General features: G+C 45.7%; 2 protein-coding genes across 4 annotated transcripts in view; one reads left to right on the top strand and one right to left on the bottom strand.

Annotated features, from left to right (window-relative positions):
* The window catches only part of epn1a (epsin 1a), an 18,586-nt gene extending 105 nt beyond the window's left edge, over positions 1-18,481 (bottom strand). The window contains exons 1-13 of one of the 3 annotated variants that reach the window (XM_072680582.1): positions 18,398-18,481; positions 12,456-12,599; positions 10,739-10,840; positions 9,226-9,384; positions 7,951-8,079; positions 5,922-6,042; positions 5,505-5,644; positions 3,881-3,952; positions 2,116-2,199; positions 1,744-2,011; positions 1,398-1,571; positions 641-892; positions 1-486 (exon numbers count right to left, since the gene is read on the bottom strand). The exon at positions 1-486 is cut by the window's left edge and continues 105 nt beyond it. In XM_072680582.1, the coding sequence (XP_072536683.1) occupies positions 1-486; positions 641-892; positions 1,398-1,571; positions 1,744-2,011; positions 2,116-2,199; positions 3,881-3,952; positions 5,505-5,644; positions 5,922-6,042; positions 7,951-8,079; positions 9,226-9,384; positions 10,739-10,807 (1,954 nt within the window). In that variant the 5' untranslated portion in view covers positions 10,808-10,840; positions 12,456-12,599; positions 18,398-18,481. The remainder of the gene's footprint in view (positions 487-640; positions 893-1,397; positions 1,572-1,743; positions 2,012-2,115; positions 2,200-3,880; positions 3,953-5,504; positions 5,645-5,921; positions 6,043-7,950; positions 8,080-9,225; positions 9,385-10,738; positions 10,841-12,455; positions 12,600-18,397) is intronic. The other 2 variants (XM_072680583.1, XM_072680584.1) reach the window with 2 other exon arrangements.
* Positions 1-21,595, top strand: part of mfap5 (microfibril associated protein 5) — a 69,483-nt gene that overhangs the window by 17,809 nt on the left and 30,079 nt on the right. The window lies entirely within an intron of this gene.

The raw sequence follows: 21,595 nt of genomic DNA, 5'->3' as shown, positions 1-21,595 counted from the left end.
GAAAAGGGTTGGTGCTTGCCCCCGTAGCTCCGCCCCCTCCCACAGATCCTCCGGTGCCCATCACTCCTCCAACGCCCGACGGGCCGCCCAGAACCAGTGCGGGCTGAGGAGCGACCCCCGAGCCCATCATTAGGGAGTTCCCTGCAGGGCCCATGGGAGAAATCCCACTGAAAGGCATACCCATTGGGCTGGACTGTACCATTCCCATGCCCATGCTGGGGGCCGCCATAGGCACTCCTATGGCTGGCATGGCCATCCCCGGCTGAACCATTCCCAGTGTTGGTGGGGGCATGTGGCCCAGCATGGGGTTCGGAGGGACAGGGCTGGTGCGTAGCTGGCTCAGGCCGAGCGAGGAGGGCTGGGGAGAAATGGAGGCCATCGGGGTCACGCCGAAGGGGTTGGAGGTCGGGGGTGGCGTCGGAGACACGCCTCTGCTGGAAATGGTGCTGCCCGGAGTGACGGCCATGCCTGGTGCAGAGGAGGAGCCTGAGCAGAAAGGGAAAAGGAGAGGGAGAGAGAGTGTGAGTGGGCGAGTAAGCGAGCGAGTTGTTTAGATGTTTAGATGCAACGTCTGCCGCTGAGGTTTGTTGGGGCAGGTGTCGCCGCACAGTAGAACGGTGCACCCAGCAGGAGGACGTACCCTGCGTCTGAAGGAAAGGGTTGTGAGAAGAGGAGGCCATGGTGGGCGGGGTCTGTTTGGGTTTAGGTTTTGACGATACTAGCGAGTCCAGATCCACCAGCGCCGCGTTGGGCCCCAGGAACGACTCCGGCGTTTTTCGGATGGGCAGTGATGAGCCCAGCGACGAGAGGTCGAAGGGCACCGGCGAGCCCGTACTGCCTCCGCCACTCATGTCAGCCCCTGCTGCCGCGGAGCCTCTCCTCTCCGGATCTCCTAGAAAAAAAGAAAGCCAGAAGATGAGGCTGGGAGAGGGACAAGCAGGGTGAAAGATGATTCTCAGCAGCCGAACTATGCTGCCTTCTACCTTCTGAAAATCCAGTGAGGCTGTGGTACATGGCTGGTCCAATAGCTCATCCAATAAGAGCTGTGTCCACACACTTTTGGCTAACAAAATTGTGTCTAAAGCATCACGCCTAAAATTACATTATTAGTTCTGCAATTGTGCCAAATTTGCTCAAAAAATGTGACCAGTAGAGGAGCTTGAATTTTGGAGTTAAAAGTTTGCGGACACATTTCAGTGCATTCCTATGAGAGTGTTTTGGCCACAATGATTTATTCGCTTCCTGTACGAATACTATCGCACTTATCCAAAAGCTGTATGCAAGCACACTATCTAGATCAGAACAGAGGGGTCCTAATAATTAATATTTTTTTAATATTATTCATTATAAAAAATAAATAAATAAATAAATAAATAAAAACATTGACAATAACTGACCATAGATACCTGTGCCATTAGTGTGTTTAGCGGGGCCACTCCAGGGGTCAGAGGCCAGGCCATCAGTAGCAGGGGCAACCCCGTCTCCAGCCCAGGGGTCTGACGACCCCGAGAGCGAGGTGGGGGCTGCGGCCACTGAGGAGGCCCAGGGGTCCACACTGGGGGGTGTCACGGCTAGTGGAGGACATGGGGAAAGGACAGAGGGTCAGACGACGGACAAAGGAGCAGTGAATTCAGGGCAGGGTACGGAAGGGCTGGACTGGGGACACAGCAACCCACGGCGTGTGCCAAAAGTATTGGGACACCAATAGGCAAGGTTCAGCCCAGAACGTGTCTCTCGACTCACCTGCGGAGGCCCACGGGTCGGAGTTTACCCTGCTGGACTCGCTGCTGCCCCACGGGTCTGGAGCCGGGGCTATCGTGGGTGGCCCGCCACCCCAGGGGTCCGCGCTGGGAGGAGAGGCTGGGGATGCGGCTCCCCAAGGGTCAGTAGGGCCCCAGGGCCCGGCGGCTGGGGCAGGCGTGACCGAGGGAGGGGGGGAGGGGCCTGAGGAGCTGGGGGCCGCTGCTGGAGCTCCCCACGGGTCCACTGCACTCAACTCCATTAGAGCAGACTGAGCGAGCCCCAGAGAAAGAGAGACAGATGGGGGTTAGCAGACATATCCACTGGCATAGGGAGCTACTTACAGCTGCTGGACGTCCCCACACATTCACACACCTCCTCAGGCTTGGTTTTCTCCCTCTTGCTCTCCTCGATGGCCATCTGCAGCCTCAGGTCGTCTCCCCTGCGAAGGCGCTCCTCCTGCCAATCACACGCCACCGTTACATCAGCTGCGCTGAGCTGATTGGGAAATGAGTCTCAGCAGCTGAGGCACGTTTCCAGCTTAGATCAGGGAATTAGCTCGATGGCCTGGGAGGGGGGGGGGGTCATCTAGACATGCTTCATTACTTTTTGAAGGGGTCAGGTTGGTGTGAATTAAAAGGGTTAGATCGGATCAGGCGCAAAGAAACAAACTGCTGAACCGAATCACGATCCGGTTTCAGCGCTACAGTGTGAACACAGTGTCAACACACACACAAACAGAACCCGGAAGAGAGGTGGTCCAGAAGTTCAGGTCCGGAGAAGCAAAAAAACCCACCCCAGCCCAGGCAGTTGGAACAAAATCCTGGGGCGGATTTCTTTGCGCTTCTCCGGACCTGAACCTCCCATCTCCGCCTCTGAAGTCGTGTGTCGCGCCTCGGATGGATGGGTACACACACACCTTCCTAGTCCTCAGATTACACACACACACACACACTGCTGGGCTTGTGTGTGGACTTCTGCACTAACCAGTGAGCTTCTAAGGGCACAACACTACTTAGTGTGCAAGTGTGCCGCCATTGTGATCCAGGGATCGCTGACTCGAATCTCAGGGGGTAGATCCCTCCTAGAGCGATGTTGGTCAGCACCGGCGCCTGTGTACCTCTGAGCACGGCCAGGCTACCTATTGGGCTATTTCTAGATGGGGTAAAAAAAATGGGGTCAGATTCTGGGTGGCTCCGAGTGTTCTTTCCGGGTGGGTAGGTGTCCGTCTGTCTCTCTCTCTAACTATCTATCGCGCTCTCTCTCTCTCTCTCTCTCTCTCTCTCTCTATCTATCTATCTATCGCTCTGTCTGTCTGTCTCCCCATCTATCGCTCACTCTCTCCCCATGTATCACTCTAGCTCGCTCTCTCTCTCTCTCTCTCTCGCTCGCTCGGCAGGCATAGGCATCTGTAAGCCGTAGCTGGTGACCCGGCACTTTCCTCCAAGCGTGCCTGGCTTTGCATGTATGGGAGGAGGCGTACCCCTCTAGCTGTCGGGAGCAGTGCTAGCACTAGGGGGAGCTATGAATGAGCTACGGGTGGGTTAGTTGGAAGTACTAGATTCAGAGAAAAGGGGGAAAATCTAAAATCTATTATTATTATTATTATTATTAAGCTCAGATCAGATTTAGGTTCCCAGGGGCTTTAACGTAAACCTCCCGAAGCAGAGCAGCATCTGTTAAAAATAAATAAAATAATCGGAGTGTATCTGGGTTTAGGAAGGTGTGTGTTTACCAAAAGGACATGCAGTAATCCACCGTAGACCTCGTCAGCTACAGATATGGGCATGACGTCGGCCTCCTGGCGACACAGGACTTCAGGGGTCGCATAGATGGAAACGAACAGAGACTCGATTCCAAAATGATTGTTTTGAATTAAGAGCTTCATTTCAGATCATTGGCACTGAGGTGTAGCTGCGAGAGCAACCGATTCTACTCGGAAATTAGGCTACAGAGCCCTGAGGCTCCATTCCTCATCCACGTTCTGATTAGAGACTGAGAAATTTTTTATTTGCCAATTTTTTATTATTTTTTTATTTTCACAAAAAAAAAAAAAAAAAAAAAAAGAGAGAGATAGAGAGAGAGAATGGTAATGGGAGAGGCTCCACCCTGGTGGTTGGGGTGGACCTTGAGCCCTGACCTCTTGGTGAGCCTCCTTGCTGATTGAGAGCGCGTAGCGGAGTTCAGCGTCCTCCAGGGGGTCAGCGCTAGTCTGGGGGAGGAGGGGGTGGGAGGTGGGGGGGGAAGCAAGGACAGGTGTGAATGAATGAGTGAGTGAGCGAGCGAGCGAGCAGGGCCTTGTGCAAAAGCTCAGGCAAGTCTGAAGTCCGGGCCTCTACGGGCAAGTACATTGGGCAGCTACGGTCCCTAACCTAAGCTAGCAGGGAGGAGGAAGGCAAGGGCAGGAGGGAGGCGGGTTAGGGAGGAGGGAGAGAGAGAGTTAGGTCTGGAAGGGAGAAGGTTTCTCCGAAGACAGAGGCAGCGTTAGGGACAGGACAGTAGAGACAGAGGCAGAGCTGGACGGGTAGTTGTACCTTTTTTAACTACGGACATGTGCGCGCTTGTCCACTGTGAACGGAAGCGGACGTCTGGAGCTCTAATAATAAAAGCTCCTCACAGAAAGTTCTTCACCTAATGGTGATGAAGACGCTGCCTGATGCCTGAGACACTGTTCTACCAGAGTTCTGAGAAGAGTTCGGCTCTAGAACCTGCTTTTAAAATCAGATCATTAAAACGGTGGAGGGATACATGCTGCAGGGCGGCTGTAGTGCGGCAAAAAGTAGTCCCTAAAGAAAACTGGATTAGCTGAGATTCTCTATTCACTATTTTACCCTCATCATCATCATCATCATCATCATTCCATATAAAACTCGTTAAAAGACTTTTGTTGTGTTGCAGCTTCACTGGTGGGTTTAAATAGGAAATAAATTATGGGCTGTATCTGTGGTGGTGTAGTCATGGCGACCGACGCCTGCTTCCATTCACCTCTGCTGTAAAGAGATCAGAGAAGTTTCTTGACAATAAACCACTCCCACTCGAGCTCCTCCTTCACGAGGTGTCGGACTCATTCGACATTTAAGCCCCTCATAACACTCTCCAGACACGCTACACTGGGACAAAAGTAATGGGACACCTGCTCATTTTAAAGAGTTTTGTTGGAGTGACTGTCTCTACTGTCCAGGGAAGGCGGCTTTCTACTAGATTTTAAAGGGGAGGAGCATTGCTGTGAGCACTGGATCGCAATCAGCGACACGAGCTGGAGCTAGTGAGGTCAGGATGTTGGAGGATCACCACCCCACCTCATCATCATCATCATCATCATCCCCAACTTAATACCAGAAAAGTACTGGATGGAGCTCCACCAGAAAACACAGTTCTTCCACTGCTCCACAGCTCAAGGCTGGAGGATGCATTCATTAGAAGGAGTGTCCATAAACATTTGGACACATTTGAACATCTACAATCTTCTCAAGATAAACAATAGGAAGGTCAAGGAAGGCCGGGCTTCTTCCGGCCCTGTTCCGCTCCGTTAACTTTTCAGTTAAGATGCAAAATGCCAAATGTTTGTGGACGGTACTGTAGCAGGAGAGTGAAGTTTACCCAAAGTTACCCAGAAACAACCGCCAAGAGCAGCGAGCATCTTTAACTGTCTGGTCCAAGACTTGGAAACTCCTCCACCTAAAGCCGCGAGCCTTTCCTCCAATTGCCGGTTTTACCTTTACCTACACAGACGAGCTGACGGCTGATTGGCTGAGTGACTTTACCTGCTCCGCCTCCTCTTTGCTCATGGCCAGCGCCAGCTGGAGCTGCAGGTCCTCCTCGCCGGAGCTCTGAGGCCACGCTTGGTCCGCATCCGGGCCCGGGTGGAGCCCTCCTATACCAGGAGCCGAGGGGGCCGAAGACGCTGGGGGTTGAACAGCGAGGCGTTAGCATTTCAGAAGCTAAAAATAATCAACAATAAAAAGTGGGCGGAGCAAAACGTGGGAGTCCCCTGCCCGGGACTTGTTCACGAACCAATCCTCTCCGTTCCTCTCAGCCCACAAAGGAACAGCTCAAGCAAACGTTAGCATAATGCTAACCGACTAGCCAACTAAAGGCAATATTTTGGTCTTATGGAAGGACATGAAGTCATCGCTGTCCCTCCGCCAGACAGAAGTGGACAAGAGCTGCTGGACACTCACCACTGGACGTCTGTGCCATCTTCTCTTTGGTCTTGAGTGCATGGATCCTCTCCTCCCGTAGCCTCTCCTCGTCCTTCAGAAGGGTCACCAGCTGCTTGGCTTTCTCTCGTACATTCACACCCTGAACACAGAAGCAGCTCAAACTCACACACACACACACGTATATACTTACATACCCTACCTGTCCAAATGTTTGCGGACACCCTTTCTAATAAATGCATTCAACTACGTCAAGTTGCACCCATTGCTGACACAGAGAGAAAATAGAGCAGATAGGGGGGCTAGAGGGGTACAAAGCCTCCCCAGCATTGAGCTGTGGAGCGACTGTGTTCTCTGGAATGATGGATGATGCTCCGTCCAGTACCTTCGGGATGAGTTGGGGAGTTTGGGGTGGGGTGGGATAGTGATCATCCTCCAACATCCTGACCTCACTAACTCTCAGGCATTGGTTAGCTCGATTAGGGTCCCAAGGCCTCCCCCGGTGGTCGGAGGTGGCCTCTGCCCTGTGCCAACCCTTACAGCAGGTGTGTTAGAAGCAGGGGAAGCGCTCCAATGCGCAGAGCAGTGGGCCAGGACCAGAGCTGGGAAACGCTCCTCGAGCTAATTTGTAGCTTGTGTCCCAAATCGCTCCCTACCCCCTACAAAGTGCACCAAACAGACTGGAAAAGTAGTTCTGTTTACACCGTCTGCGGTCTGAGCTAACCGGAAATGAAAGTGCTGGTCAAGCAAATGTGGAAGCGGTGCGTCCACGGTGCCGAATTCTCACAGGACCCTCCTGAGACGGCTTGAGCGTGAGCCTGGGTGCCCTACGTAAAACTCGCCGCCCAAAACCCAACGCCTCTCCATCGGACTGATTTAGATCCCCTCAATGCAGCCCCTGGTTACAGAAGGAACAATAAATGAGGAGGTGTCCCAATACTTTCGTCCATATCGTGCATGTATATTGTTGCTCCCTACTACAAAGTGCACTAAACAGATAGAGTGGAACCGAACCCTAGTGATGTGGAGAAAGCAAGGCACGTCATTGCTCTTTCTGGCTCCGGCTGCCGATGGCTAGCAGAGCGAGCGGGATTCGAACCCACAACCCTCGATTAAAGCGACAATTTAGCAGATTCTACATAACCGACGTCATTTGCTCCATATATCTGCCACACATTTGGACAAAAACCCCTGTAAATAAACAAGGGGTCGGTCCAAAACGGTCACTGGAGAGTGCCAGGAAAAGCTGGCGGGTCTGAGAAACGAGTGCCATGACCACCCCGCACCGCCTCATGACCGGCTTCCCACGAAAACTGAGATACTGGATACCCTGGCAGTCAGTGGTGCAGCAGCAGCAGCAGCAGCAGGTTAAATATTTCAGTCTAATCACATTCCTCCCTTCAGCAACCCGGCAAATACTGCGTCCTCCGGTTCTAACGTGAACGCTAGTTTCTATGTTCAGAACCGAAGGTCAGCTAACTGGACGTTGTTAGCCTCACAAAAGCACAGCAGTGTGTGAAAGTGAACGGGCAGATGTGGGTGATTTCCCAACTGGAAACGCGAGGCGAGTACGAGGAGTGGGCTGAAGCACATCCGCGTGCGAGAACTCGAGTGGGAGGAGAGCTTTTATAGAGTTCAGCTCCTCCGCTTTGTACTACGAGACCTTGGCTGCAAAATTTTCTAGAATGTGTGTGTGTGTGTGAGAGAGAGTGTGTGAATGGAAGAGAACTGGAGGTAGAACTCCAGCTTATGGGACGGATATAAGGTTTCATATATATAAAAAATAAAAAGGTGCCGCCAGGTTCAGGATACTTGCTCTGGGAGCTGATCATTTGGGGGGTGCTGACAGATTGTACTGCACTATAGGAAGGGTAGGGGACGATCTGGCTTCTATTGTGGTACTGTGAAGAGGTAAGAGGAAACTACAGGAGCCATAATTTGAAGACTAATTATTGAAAGGTTAAGCAATTATAGAACATAATCATTAATTGTAGCCCTAGTAAGAGTGTGTGTGCGCATGTGTGTGTGTGTGTGTGTGTATTGACGTTACCTGGTCCTTGCCATCTCTGTCTATGTACTGGAAGTCTTTGAGCGTCTGGACAGCGTAGATGTTTTCCCTGCATTGCTGTGCCACTCGTTCCGAACCCGTCTTTATCAGATACTCCATAAGAGTCATAGCCTGCAGACACAGAGACGACAGGTAAGGAAAAAGCAGGGAGAGCAGGGAGAGCAGGTCTCACATCTAAGCATAATTATTTAAGAAGGAAAAACTGAACTGTTGGCAATTAGCTAATGAATTAACGAACAGCATCTAAATGGTTGCTGCTGAGGGTCTAAACACAGTGGCGTTTGTATCAGAGGGACTGTAGAGCACTCCGGTGGGTGGACTGGGTGGACACGTCACATTCAATCAGCAGCAGAGCGGAATAGAGCGTTTCTACACGGATCCCCTTGAGAGTCAGCAGGAGGCGCTGCTCATTTTAGGAGTATAGGACGTATCCGGCCTCTAGGGGGGTGCACTAAGAGCTCTGTGCAGTTTAAACTACGTTACACCACAGACACTATGGACACCAAGGAAACACTGGAAATGACAGCACTCATCATGGAAACACCGGAGACTAAGTAAACACTGGGTACACAGGATACCATGGGTACTCCCGTAACCATAGAAACCCTGGATACCACAAAAACGCAGGACACCAAGGAAACACTGGACACCACGGGCCCCCTTGTAATCATGCAAACCATGGGAACCAAGGAAACCCGTGTAACCACAGAAAAACCCAGGACACCAAGATAACAGTGGGTACATGGCCCACCCCAGGTACCTTTGTAACCATGGAAACAATGGGTACCACGAAAACCCCGGACACCAAGGAAACAATGGGTAACCCTAGAAACCCTGGAAACAATGGCTACATGGACACCACGGGTACCCTCGCAACCACAGAAACCCTTGCAATTACAGAAAAACACAGGACACCACGGAAACCCATGGGTCCCAAGGAAAACCCTTGTAACCATAGAAACCCAGGACACCCTGGGTACAAGGACACCACGGATACCCTCGTCACCATGGGTACCACAGAAACGCAGGACACCAAGGAAACCCTTGTAACCACGGAAACACGGGTCCCACGGAATACCACAGAGCCCCTGAATGCAACAGAAATCCTGGACACCAAGGAAACCATTGTAACCATAGAAGCTCAGGACAACAGGGACAACACAGAGCCCCTGGGGCTACAGTGTTGTAGAAAAGAGCACAATAATAATAATAATAATAATAATAATAATAATAATAGGGTCGATGCGATCTCCTGACCTTATACACGTGCCTCCAGTTCTTGCCGTGGTCGTTGAGCCTCTTCCACACCATGCTCATGATCTCCGAGAAGGCCACTACGTTATACGTCAGGTCTGCGATCTCTGACATCAGAGAACTGGAGGGACCCCAGGGGTCATTGGAGGTCGCTTCCCTGACCTGGAGAAGTGAGGTAAGAGTAAGTACAGTGAGGTTCACTTCAGCATGAATTCAGGCTCCCCTCCCCAAACTCAGCCATTCAACCTCAAGCAATTACTCCGATATTAAATAAACAAACAAACAAACAAACAAACAAATAAATAAATCACAGGACAGACGGGACCCTTCCTTTTCCGACGGGATTGGTGCGACGCTATTCCTGGCAGTGAACCAGAAGCTTGTAGTTTAAAGGAAAGATGAAGCATCAGCTTACGTTCAAGTGGTGATAAATATAGATCAGAAAGGCAGAAGTGAAACGTCTGAAGAGCCTCCAGCCGAAACTCAAATCACCAGATTCTCACCGCTGCTCTTCAAACATCCGCCTCACTTTCCACACGAACCGACTACAGCGCAGACTGAGGTGCAGAAGGCTAGACCGTCCCTGCAGGACTTTTAAGACGCTTCACACGACGTGCGAGATGTTTTGGAAACGACAGCATGCTAATAAATAATTGCACACAAAATCGGACAAAAGTATTTGGACACCTGCTCATTGTTCACTGTGTCTTCTGGAATCAGGGTGTTAAAAAAAGAGCTGATCATGCTTTTGCTGGAGTAACTGTTCTACTGTCCAGAGAAGAAGACTTTCTACTAGATTTTGAGTAGAGCATTGCTGTGAGGATTTGATTGCATCATTCAGCAACAATAACATCAGGGTGTTGGATGATAACCACCTCAAGCCAGTCCAAAGCTGGGGGGCTTTACACCCCTCTCTAGCCCACACCTGGCATTAGGCAGCATGGAGCCAATAGGGTCATCACGTTTATTTGCTCCAGAGAGTCCTATTCTATTGGCAGTACTTCTTCTCTACAGAGCCATTAAAACTTCATGTCATTAGAGCTTCATACTGGATATTAATGTTATTAAAACTTCATACTGGATATTAATGCTATTAGAGCTTCATACTGGATATTAATGTTATTAAAACTTCATACTGGATATTAATGTTATAGTTTCATACTGGATATTAATGCTATTAGAGCTTCATACTGGATATTAATGCTATTAGAACTTCATACTGGATATTAATGCTATTAGAGCTTCATACTGGATATTAATGCTATTAGAACTTCATACTGGATATTAATGCTATTAGAACTTCATACTGGATATTAATGTTATTAGAGCTTCATACTGGATAGTAATGCTATTAGAGCTTCATACTGGATATTAAGTAAAAAAAATCACGGTACTCCATATGGGAGAATATTTGAACAGTTTTGTACATTCTGTCTAAAATATATATATACATATATTGTGATATAATTTTTTTCCATATGGCCCAGCTCTACGAGTGCAAGAGAGCGCCTCTCACCTTTATCTCTGCCTCAGAGTAATTGTGAACAATGTTCTTCACTTGTCGTCTTAGCGATGAGGTTGACATGGCAACAGGGTGGCTATCAGGTTCCTGTGAAATCTGGGAGATTGTAAAACAAGGTCAATAAGGTCGAGACAAAGGTCAAGAAAACACACACAGAAACGATGTGTTCGGAGCGCCGGCATCAGGAGATACTGGCACACACTGAACACCTCTCGGCCAATCAGACTGCTCCTTCTGAACTGAATGATAAATTAGCATGGGAGGCCTAAATCATCACACACTCTGCTCAAACCGTGTGGAGGTGATTAGTAATACCAGATCAATGGACTTGATTAATGTTTATATTTATATTCATATATTTAATCAATTTAAACTTGGACTAAACTTTGCTAAGTAGCTTGAAAACAGCCGCAGCATCTTAAAGTCTGGAGAGTGTGTGTGTGTGTGTACACACTTCAGCTTATCTGTACTCTAAATCTGCTCTTAAGCATATATTAATTACTCGTCAGCTATATTAGCTATGTTGCCATCTATCAGCTTTTTATAACAATGCGCTATCGGGCAGAGGAGGACGGGTTCCCCTTTTGAGTCTTGGTTCCTCTCGACCCGAGGGAAGTTTTTCCTTGTCACTGTTGCTGCTCAAAAGAGGCTCAGGCTCGGACCCGGATCTCTGTAAAGCTGCCATGTGACAACAAGTGTTGTAAAAAGAGCCATATAAATAAATGTATATAAATTACATAATAACAGATATAGATATTATATATACACACACATTGTATTAATATTTTATATTTATATGAATACATTTTAATTGAACTGATATAATATGAACTGAATAATATATATATATATTTTTTTGGTTTGTTTGTTTTTATTACTATTATATAGAATTTATACAAAATGATAAACTGAAATTTTATGCAATAAAATGGCTTGAATCTGCCTCAGTGTCCAGTCTAGGGGCAATTCGGTAACAATAATAATAATAATAATAATAATAACAATAATAATAATACCTACTTTATTTATATAATACTTCACACGCAGAACACCGAAGTGCTTTACAACATAAGGTAATACAAAACAATAATAAACAAATGAATCGCAAAAACCAAAACAAATAAATGCAAAATATAATAAACAATCTAAATAAGAGAAAATAAAAATAGTTATAATTAAATAATAATACAATTAAACATAATATTATTAAATTAGAAGAAACAGATAAAACACAAAAAACACCACCAACAAAGAACAGATATGATGTAGGCATGAATAAAATGTCATATTTTGTTTTATTTATTTAACTAATGTCTACGAAACATATAAATTAATTTAAATACGTATGTTTTTAGTTGCTTTTTAAAACTTTAAATGTTCTGTGTCTGTGTGAGTTCCAGAGTTTTGGGGCACCAAGCAAGACAATTTTTTATACTTAATTTTTTGGATTTTTTTAGGAGGACAGAATCTGACATTAGAACTCGATTTGGAGCACAGTCAGTCAGTCAGACGTTCAGAGAGGTGCTGATCCATTTTAACAACAACAAACAACAACAAAAGAATCTTTAAAAAAAAAAAAAGTTGAGAACTTTTGCTTGAATGAAGTCGTAATTTACGTAATTAGATTTTTAAGGATTTGTGTTTGTTGTTTTACACAGAGAGGCTAACTGTTCACATCCCAACACAGTTACAGTTACAGTTACATCCCTACCTGGACACGTGTCTCTCTGTCTCAGTCTCCTCCCTCTCGCTCTCCGTCTCCGTGTGGGTGCTCAGGTCAGTCTTTAGCCTGTCCGCTGCTCCAGACCTCCGCACGGCCACATCAGGGCCCACACGAGCCGGGGAGATTCAAAAACTGCAGAGAAACACAGAGACAGAACCAGGGGGCATCAACAAAACCGAAACAGAGAGCGACGCCGTTTGTCTGAGGGACGTCACTGCGGACATCTAAACAAACATGTCCGTCTCGCAGCGTGAGATCTGATAAAATCATTATGTCGGGACTCAAATGGCTACAGCACTCGTGAAATAACAGAATATAAACACTGTTAAAGATGCCCCGCCCCCTCCGTACTTAGCTCCATCAACCCCACTACATTCATTCCCATTCATCCCCGTCCCAACCCTACTCATCCCCACAACACCCCAGCTCACCCACTCACGCATCCTCCCCTTCTATACTCATCCCTCAAGCCGCTCCCCATCCATACTCGTCCCTATTTATCCCCGGGCCATTCATACTCATTTGTCAATCCCTGCACCATCTACACTCATCCCCACCCCATCAGTACTCATCCCTATTCATCCTCATTCGACAATCCCTGCACCATCTACACTCATCCCCACCCCATCAGTACTCATCCCTATTCATCCTCATTCGACAATCCCTGCACCATCTACACTCATCCCCACCCCATCAGTACTCATCCCTATTCATCCTCATTCGACAATCCCTGCACCATCTACACTCATCCCCACCCCATCAGTACTCATCCCTATTCATCCTCATTCGACAATCCCTGCACCATCTACACTCATCCCCACCCCATCAGTACTCATCCCTATTCATCCTCATTCGACAATCCCTAAACCATCTACACTCATCCCCACCCCAACCACTCATCCTCGCCCCATCCATACTCATTCGCCAACCCCTGCACCGTCTACTCATCCCCACCCCATCCATACTCATCCCTATTCATCCTCGCCCCATCATACTCATTCGCCAACCCCTGCACCATGCACACTCATCCCCACCCCATCCATACTCATTCACTAATCCCTGTACCATCCACACTCATCCCCACAACCACCCAGCCAACCCTTTCACTCATCATCCCCTTCCATACTCATCCCTCAACCCCGCACCATTCCCATTTATCCCGTCCCACCCCACTCATCCCGACCACCCCCCAAATGCCTTTATTCTCTGTACTGTAAATCCGTAAATTGGTGTTTGTATAGAAACAGACAGGCAGACAGACAGGGCTGTTCGGTGACCACTAGATTCTGACTGTTTGGACAACAAACACTGAAAGCCTGAGGGTCAGCGCTAACGCTCACATTCACAGCAGAACAGCTAAAGCTCGAACAGACACTGGGCCCTCTCCTAAAAAGCACGGCTGAAACCAACCGTTACCTGTTTAATCGGTTCATACATTCATCAATTCATTGACTCACTAGCCCTCCTCCTCCTCCTCCTCCTCCTCCCCACCTCCTACACCCCCCATTTTACTGCTGTGTAGCAAAATGAACGTTTTATCAGCAGCGTAATAAAGATAAATAAACGTATTGTCATAAATGCAACAGAGGTCATAAAAGTAAAAGTCATCTTACGGGAATTTGTCCACACATGACGCTCCACGAAAACTAAGCTACATTAGCGTTCCGGGTGGAGGAATGCCATTGAAGGGTTTGAGAAATGCATGTTACGGGGCTGATAAGCGTGCAGAGGTGGGGCAAGATAAACAGAGTCCGACATTCTAGGACATTTAAGGTAAAACACCTACATGAGGACGCTTTAGGCGAACGGACGTGTGAAAAACGATCGGTCAGACATGTATCGATCAGACATGTATCGGCACTAATTTAGAGCGTTGCGTGAGATCATAGCATGCTGCAGTCCCTCATTCAACCACTAGATGGCAATACGGACCTCCCTCACGGTTCCAGGCCAGTGTTTATCGTATCGGACCCAAACTCGCATGTAAAAGTAGCTCTGCCTTAAACACCACACGAGAGCCCATCACTCAGCCCAGTACAGTGAGTATCAGCTAAGCTTGCAAATACAGCTAACCACACTCTGAGCTCCGCTGTGCAATTCTCCACAGGAAGTCACGACTCTCAGCTGGGGCTCGGAACTGTATACAATTTTTAACGTGGTCCTGGAACGGTATAGACAATCTCCAAAAACACGGATCAGTACATCTCTACAGAACAACAGACTAGTAGTATTGTAAATATGGGCTGAGACTAAGTGTTTTACCCAGGCTAAGTTTAGCTAAACGCTGATTTTTGCTTCTGGGGTTGACTCAACATTAGGATTCAAGGGGTTAGAAGCCCCCCCTCGCCAGAATTGAGTTATTAGTCAGTTATTATGCAGAAACTACTGTGAATTATTTGGCAACCGCTTGGTTTTAGCTTATCAGGAGCCCCACAGGGGTCTATTTTGGGGCCAGTAATGTAGTTTATGAGAGTGACAAAGTGTGGGCCTCCCTACAGGCTCTAAGGGGCACAGTGTTGACTTTCTTGCCGTATTACCAAACAATGGGATGGGGGGGTGGGGGGGTCACGTCATTTTGCCATCAGCGGCCGGAGTCAGAGAGGGCACAATTCGCTGATCTCTCTCCGGGTTGGTAGATGGCGCTCTCTGCCCTCACCACTCTTAGGATATGTTGTCGGAGGAGGCGTGTGTTAAATCCTTATCCTCTTAGTGTCGGGAGCATTGACGAAAAATTGGGGGACAAAAGGAGAAATTTGACATTTAAATAAATAATTAATATAGAAAAACAACAGAAGTATAAATTGGCCTTCAGCAAAACTATACAATTAAGCCGTACTGTTCGAACAATAATATCATAACCGGCATGCAAAAACCTCGTATTTTCAAAACGACAGCTTTAAAGAAGAAAGAAAAATTTCGGAGCGTTTTTATTGCTCCGTTTATAACGAAACAACATAAAGAACAACCAGATTTAAATGATGCCAAAACATGAAGATACAAGGTTTATGTACGACAACCGCGTCTGACCATCAGCATCTGTGAACCAACCCTTTAACCCAACCTGACCGTATTCAGCCCCACCGCCTGTTCCAACTTATCAGTCGCCCCCGGCAGATACCGAGCACAACCGCCTCCCAGTATCGGGACACTGCAGTCCAGTCGCTTCGCCCAGCCCTACCACAACTCCCTGCACAGCAGAGTGATAAGGAGTGGCAGACGACACACTGAACAAACAGGATTACACAACCCTGCGCCGATAACAGCTCCACGGCCGGTGTGGAGATGCCTGGGGCAAAGTCCTAACAGCTTCAGCCAAATCAAAACCTGTGTTCGAGTCTGTGTGTGTGTGTGTGTGTACAAAGTTAAACCTCAAACCGGAGAGCAAACAGCAGTGGAGGTGAAGCGAGCTGTGAGCCAACGCGTGCCTCCCACTGTTGATTCTGAATGAGGAGTGAGAAAAGCGAGGGGGTTTATTAGAAAGGCGTTATTAGACGTGGGCTACGAGGAGCCCCCGGCCCGGCCGACAACGGCGGCAACCTTACAGACGGCTGGGGGCGACTAGCAACGCCTCCTCAGGTCACATAGGCCGGTTTTAAGGCCTGAGGGAAAACAACAGGATAGAAGAGTAGAAGAGTGGAGGTCACCACATAACTTCTCATAACATCTATTACATACAGTAACTTTACATTAAAAAATTAATAATAAAAAAAAAAAAATCAATGGAAGTCAATGGAAATATTTTAATCCAAGTTATATGGAGCATTTCTATTGGTCCATTCAAATATATTCGTAAATATGAATAACTCATTTTATTTTACTTATTTACGTATTTAACGCAAATCAACACGTGTCATTTGATATTTAAAGTTTTAAAACCTCATATCTCCAAAAAGAAAAACAAAACAAAGGAAAGAAAAACAACCTTCACTTTCAATGGAAGTCAATATAAATCGATCTTATTATTATGCAATTTTGGAGCGTTTCTATTGGTCCACTCAAATATATTAGTAAATATGAATCTACATTTTTTTAGTTTTTACTTAATTTCACTTTAACGCGAAATCAACACGGGTCATTTGATATTTAAAGATTTAAAGTTTTAAAACCTCATATCTCCAAAAAGAAACAGAAAACCAACCTTCTCCACTTTCAATGGAAGTCAATGTAAAACGATCTTATTATTATGCAATTTTGGAGTGTTTCTATTGGTCCACTCAAATATTTAAAATTAAAAGTATATTTAAAATCACTTTAACGCGAAATCAACACGTGTCATTTGATATTTGAAGAGTTTTAAACCTCATATCTCCAAGAAGAAAAAGAAAACCAACCTTAAATCAATGGAAGTCAATGTAAACCGAGCTCATTATTATGCAATTTTGGAGCGTTTCTATTGGTCCACTCAAATATATAAAATAGTTTTTACTTAATTTCACTTTAACACAAATCAACACGTGTCATTTGATAGTTAAAGAGTTTTAAAACCTCATATCTCCAAGAAGAAAAAGAAAACCAACCTTCTCCACTTTCAATGGAAGTCAATGTAAAACGAGCTCATTATTATGCAATTTTGAAGTGTTTCTATTGGTCCACTCAAATATTTAAAATTAAAAGTATATTTAAAATCACTTTAACGCGAAATCAACACGTGTCATTTGATATTTGAAGAGTTTTAAACCTCATATCTCCAAGAAGAAAAAGAAAACCAACCTTAAATCAATGGAAGTCAATGTAAACCGAGCTCATTATTATGCAATTTTGGAGCGTTTCTATTGGTCCACTTAAACATATAAAATAGTTTTTACTTAATTTCACTTTAACACAAATCAACACGTGTCATTTGATAGTTAAAGAGTTTTAAAACCTCATATCTCCAAGAAGAAAAAGAAAACCATCCTTCTCCACTTTCAATGGAAGTCAATGTTAACCGAGCTCATTATTATGCAATTTTGGAGCGTTTTTATTGGTCCATTCATCAGGAAATCGCAAAACAACGTAAAGAACAGCAGTCAGATTCACATTACGTCAAAAAAGTGACAAATGACCAAACGACTAAAAATAAAAACACACAATTTTGACGTGACAGCGACGATATGACTGACCCCACCACACACACACACACACACACACACACACAGAGGGGAACACACCGTGTTGACTTAACCGAGCTCAGCCCCACACCCACGGTCGCAACTCCTCGGTTTCTCGGGGTTTCTCAGCAGCAAACCCGCGACACGCGGCAGAAAAGCCCCCAAAGTGAGCTGAAGTAGGGTCAAGTGAAACCCCGTCTCCAAAAAGTCGCGTGAACCGCTGCAGTGCCCGATCAGTTAGACGAGAGCGAGCCGAGTAGCTAAGGTTAGATAACCCTGCTCCAACAGAGGCCGATCCAGGTCCGGGAAGTGAGAATCCAGCCCGGGACTTGGCTCCCACTGCCTGGGTGGCTCGGCTGCGGCGGAGCTGTGCAGGCAGCTGAGACGGAATCCCGGGCTGGATTCTCACTCTCCGGACCTGGACCGGCCACCTCTGCCCTACTCTACTTACCGTTCAGCTCCGGAGCGGCGGCGGCGGCGGAGACGGAGACGGCGGCGGCGACAGACACATGGAAAGGAAAGAGTGAGCGGTGGAGAGGTGCGGAGCCGCAGGGCTCAGCCGAAGCCTGATTTTTGTGTCCGAGAGCGGCTTTAGAAACCCGGGGGGAGCGGAAAGAGGCGCCGCGCCGCGGAGCGGAGCTCACCGCGCGTTACTGTAGCAACTGCAGCCACCAGCGACCACCGCACACCACACGGCTGCCTGCGGCCGTTCCGCCCCGCGCTGACCCGCTTTACCGTGCCCGACCACACGTGTGATGTTCATTCTACAGGGAACCCGAGCCGTGTCGCGCCCGCGTGCAGTGAATCGACCCTATTTCCCACAATAATCTCAGTACTGACCCTGGAGCTGCTCGGTACGAGGAGATGGCGGCGATTCCGCTTCCGTTCCCTCAGAGCGGAAGGGCCGCACCCCCCCCGGTTCACCGAACCCATGCTTTAATATTTATGATTTTACGGCAATAAATGTTTTATTAAAGCGAAATCTGGACCGAGGACGGGCTTTGAGGACGGGGCAGGTGTGGATTAGGATGGCTGAACTGTTGCAGAGGCTCTGAGGAGCGAGTCTGCAGAGTAAACAGGAACAGAAACGCGGGCCGGGCTGTTTAACAGGTTGTTCACGTGTTATAATAAAAGCAGGTTCTGGTTCTGGTTCTGTTCAATAGTTTAATGTTAAATATTAACATTTTATATACTACATTTTCACAAAAATTCAAATGGAGGTTTTTGTTTGCGTTTATATACTATACTATATCTATCTACCTATTTATATATATATTATCATTTAGGTCATATTTCTATATTAATTAACAATAACATTTGTATCCTTTTTATGTGGCATTACTTTACTACTATATACTAGACATATAACATGCAAAAGTAATGGCGCATAAAAAATATCTGTATCTATGTATCTATATATCTATCTATATATATATATATATATTATTTTAAAACACTATTAAAAAGATATGTCACATGTTTTCCCCCAATTAAATGTTAATTATGCAAATATAATATAATATCATTTTCGTTATCATATTATTATCATAATATTTCTATAATAATTAACAATAACGTTTGTATCGTTACTAAAAATATAACAAGTAATGCCACATAAAAAAGGATACAAAAGTTATTGTTAATTAATATAGAAATATTACCTAAATGATAATATTTATTTTTTTCATGGAAGTCAATGTAAAACAATTGTACATTCTAATGTTTATATACTATACTATATATATATGTGTGTGTGTGTGTGTGTGTATATATATATATAAATATATTGTATAGTTATATATTAATGGTAATACTACGTATACAAGACATGTAACATGCAAAAGTAATGGTGCCTAAATATACTACTATATATTCAGCTATATAAAAACACAATATCTGCTTTATATGACATATTACAAATGTGGTGTGTACAAAAAGTTATGTCACATGTATCTTTTATCCCCAATTAAATGTTAAATGTGCCAAATATAATATAATATACATTCATATCATATCATTTAGATCATATTTCTATAATAATTAACAAAAAATAACAATAACGCTTGTATAGTTACTAGACATATAACATGCAAAAGTAATGCTGCATAAAAAAACATATACATGTTATATTAATATGTGCATATTATAATATACATTTATATAATATAATTTATATTGAAGTTAATATTCAATCGTTTTTATATATAAGTTCAAGGGGAAAACGTAACTTTTCATGGAAGTCAATGTAAAACAATTGTACATTCTAATGTTTATATACTATACTATATATAAACTGTAGTATATAGTATAGTATATAGTATAGTTATATATTAATAGTAATACTACATCATTGTTTATTTATTTAAATAATATTACTTGTTCATGTTGTATTATGTATGTTATATTATTATTAGTTGTATTAGTATTATGTATGTTATATTCAGCATTACATATACTGTGTTATTATTTAGTATTAAAGCAAATAAAGTAAAGGCTGTGTCTCACTAAACTGGAGGTAGCTAGCTGACTTGATGCCTTGCTGTTCACGTTGCCTCAAAAGGCAGCGTCTGTCCAACCGAATCAGGAAGGCAACGATACGTCTTGGCGTTTCCAAGGTATGGACAGCTAGATATGCTAGATATGCACGTTTAGCTGTGTTCTCATTATCCATTAGCATTTTTCCCCAGTAAAACAGAAGCCTGGATCACTAAACTTCGGTTCAGACATGACTGGGAGTCTTCCTGCCTCAGTCTGATTAGGCAGCTTGTCTTACGGTTCGACACAGCCAGACGTAAGGAGGGGTTCTCCTTCTCCTGTAAAGTTGCTGAAGTTTTGAAGGTTTGCGCATTAATGGCCTGGCAGGCTGTTATGTGCATCTACAGTGGACTGACCCCAGTTTTTAAGACGCCTCAGGCCTTGTCGTCACCCAAGGCCACCCAAGGCCTCAGGCAGTCAGAGGACCTGGGCCCTGGCCTGGTCAGTCGATGGTTCCTTCCTCTCGAGTTCCTTCCTCACGTGTACTTTAGTGTCTAGGCCCAAATGCCTGTTAGATAGGCCTGTGAAAAAAAGGGTAGGCCCACAATGTCAAACAGTGGGGACGGCAGTGCAGTCATCATGCGACCCACCTAATCCGGCGCACATCTCTTGAGCTTCGAATAAACAAATGCTGGCGCGCTGATAAATAACTGAAGGCTAGGAGCAATGGTGGATAGCAACAGTTGCTAAGCAGCGATTGAACAGCTGAGAAAATAAGATGGTACTGGGACGACTGGGACAACTGGGCCATTGGACTATACGTCACTCATTCGGGGAGGATTTTAAATACGTTTTTCCACCAATTTGTCCATAAGCAATTCCAACCTGCCATCTAAGTGCCGCCAGTGCTGGGAGGGTGAAGGCTGAAATGTGCTAAGGTCGGAAACCTCTGCCCAGGCTTTACGTTTTTAGCATATCCACGTTCCCCTAATAACAATGAGCAAACACAAGTACAGTACTGGCCATGCCATGAACTGGGCGCTGGTGTCAGACCCCTCATGACCCGAGTGTCACCCACTGATGGATAGTTAGCATGTTTTGCTATCATTAGTCCAAGTCATGAAGGGCCTTGCAGCCCACAGCTCACGGTTCGGGACTGGACCTTTGTCGAGTAGTATATTTCTGTACACACTAAGCTAAAGGGGTTCTATACAGCACTAAAAATGGGTTATTTGTCTTGAATAGGGTCTAAGAACAGGGAAGGAAGGGACAAAAGTATTGGGACACCTGCTCGTTCGTTGTTTCTTCTGAAATCAAGGGCATTAAATAGAGTATATCCTGCTTTTGTTGGAGTGACTGTCTCTACTGTCCAGGGAAGAAGACTTTCTACTAGATTTGATTGCATTCAGTATTTTGCCACCTGTTCTGATCCGAGTCTGTTAATGCATCTTAATGTGTGTGTATAAATAATAATAATAATCCAGCCCCACAGTTTAGATCAGACAAGCTGCTGATTAACCCGATCAGTAAATCCCTTTATTTTTAGCATCAGTTTCTATAATC

Source organism: Salminus brasiliensis, chromosome 5, assembly GCF_030463535.1.
Source record: "Salminus brasiliensis chromosome 5, fSalBra1.hap2, whole genome shotgun sequence".
NCBI classification, from domain to species: Eukaryota; Metazoa; Chordata; class Actinopteri; order Characiformes; family Bryconidae; genus Salminus; species Salminus brasiliensis.
This window is presented reverse-complemented; position numbering and strand designations above follow the sequence as displayed.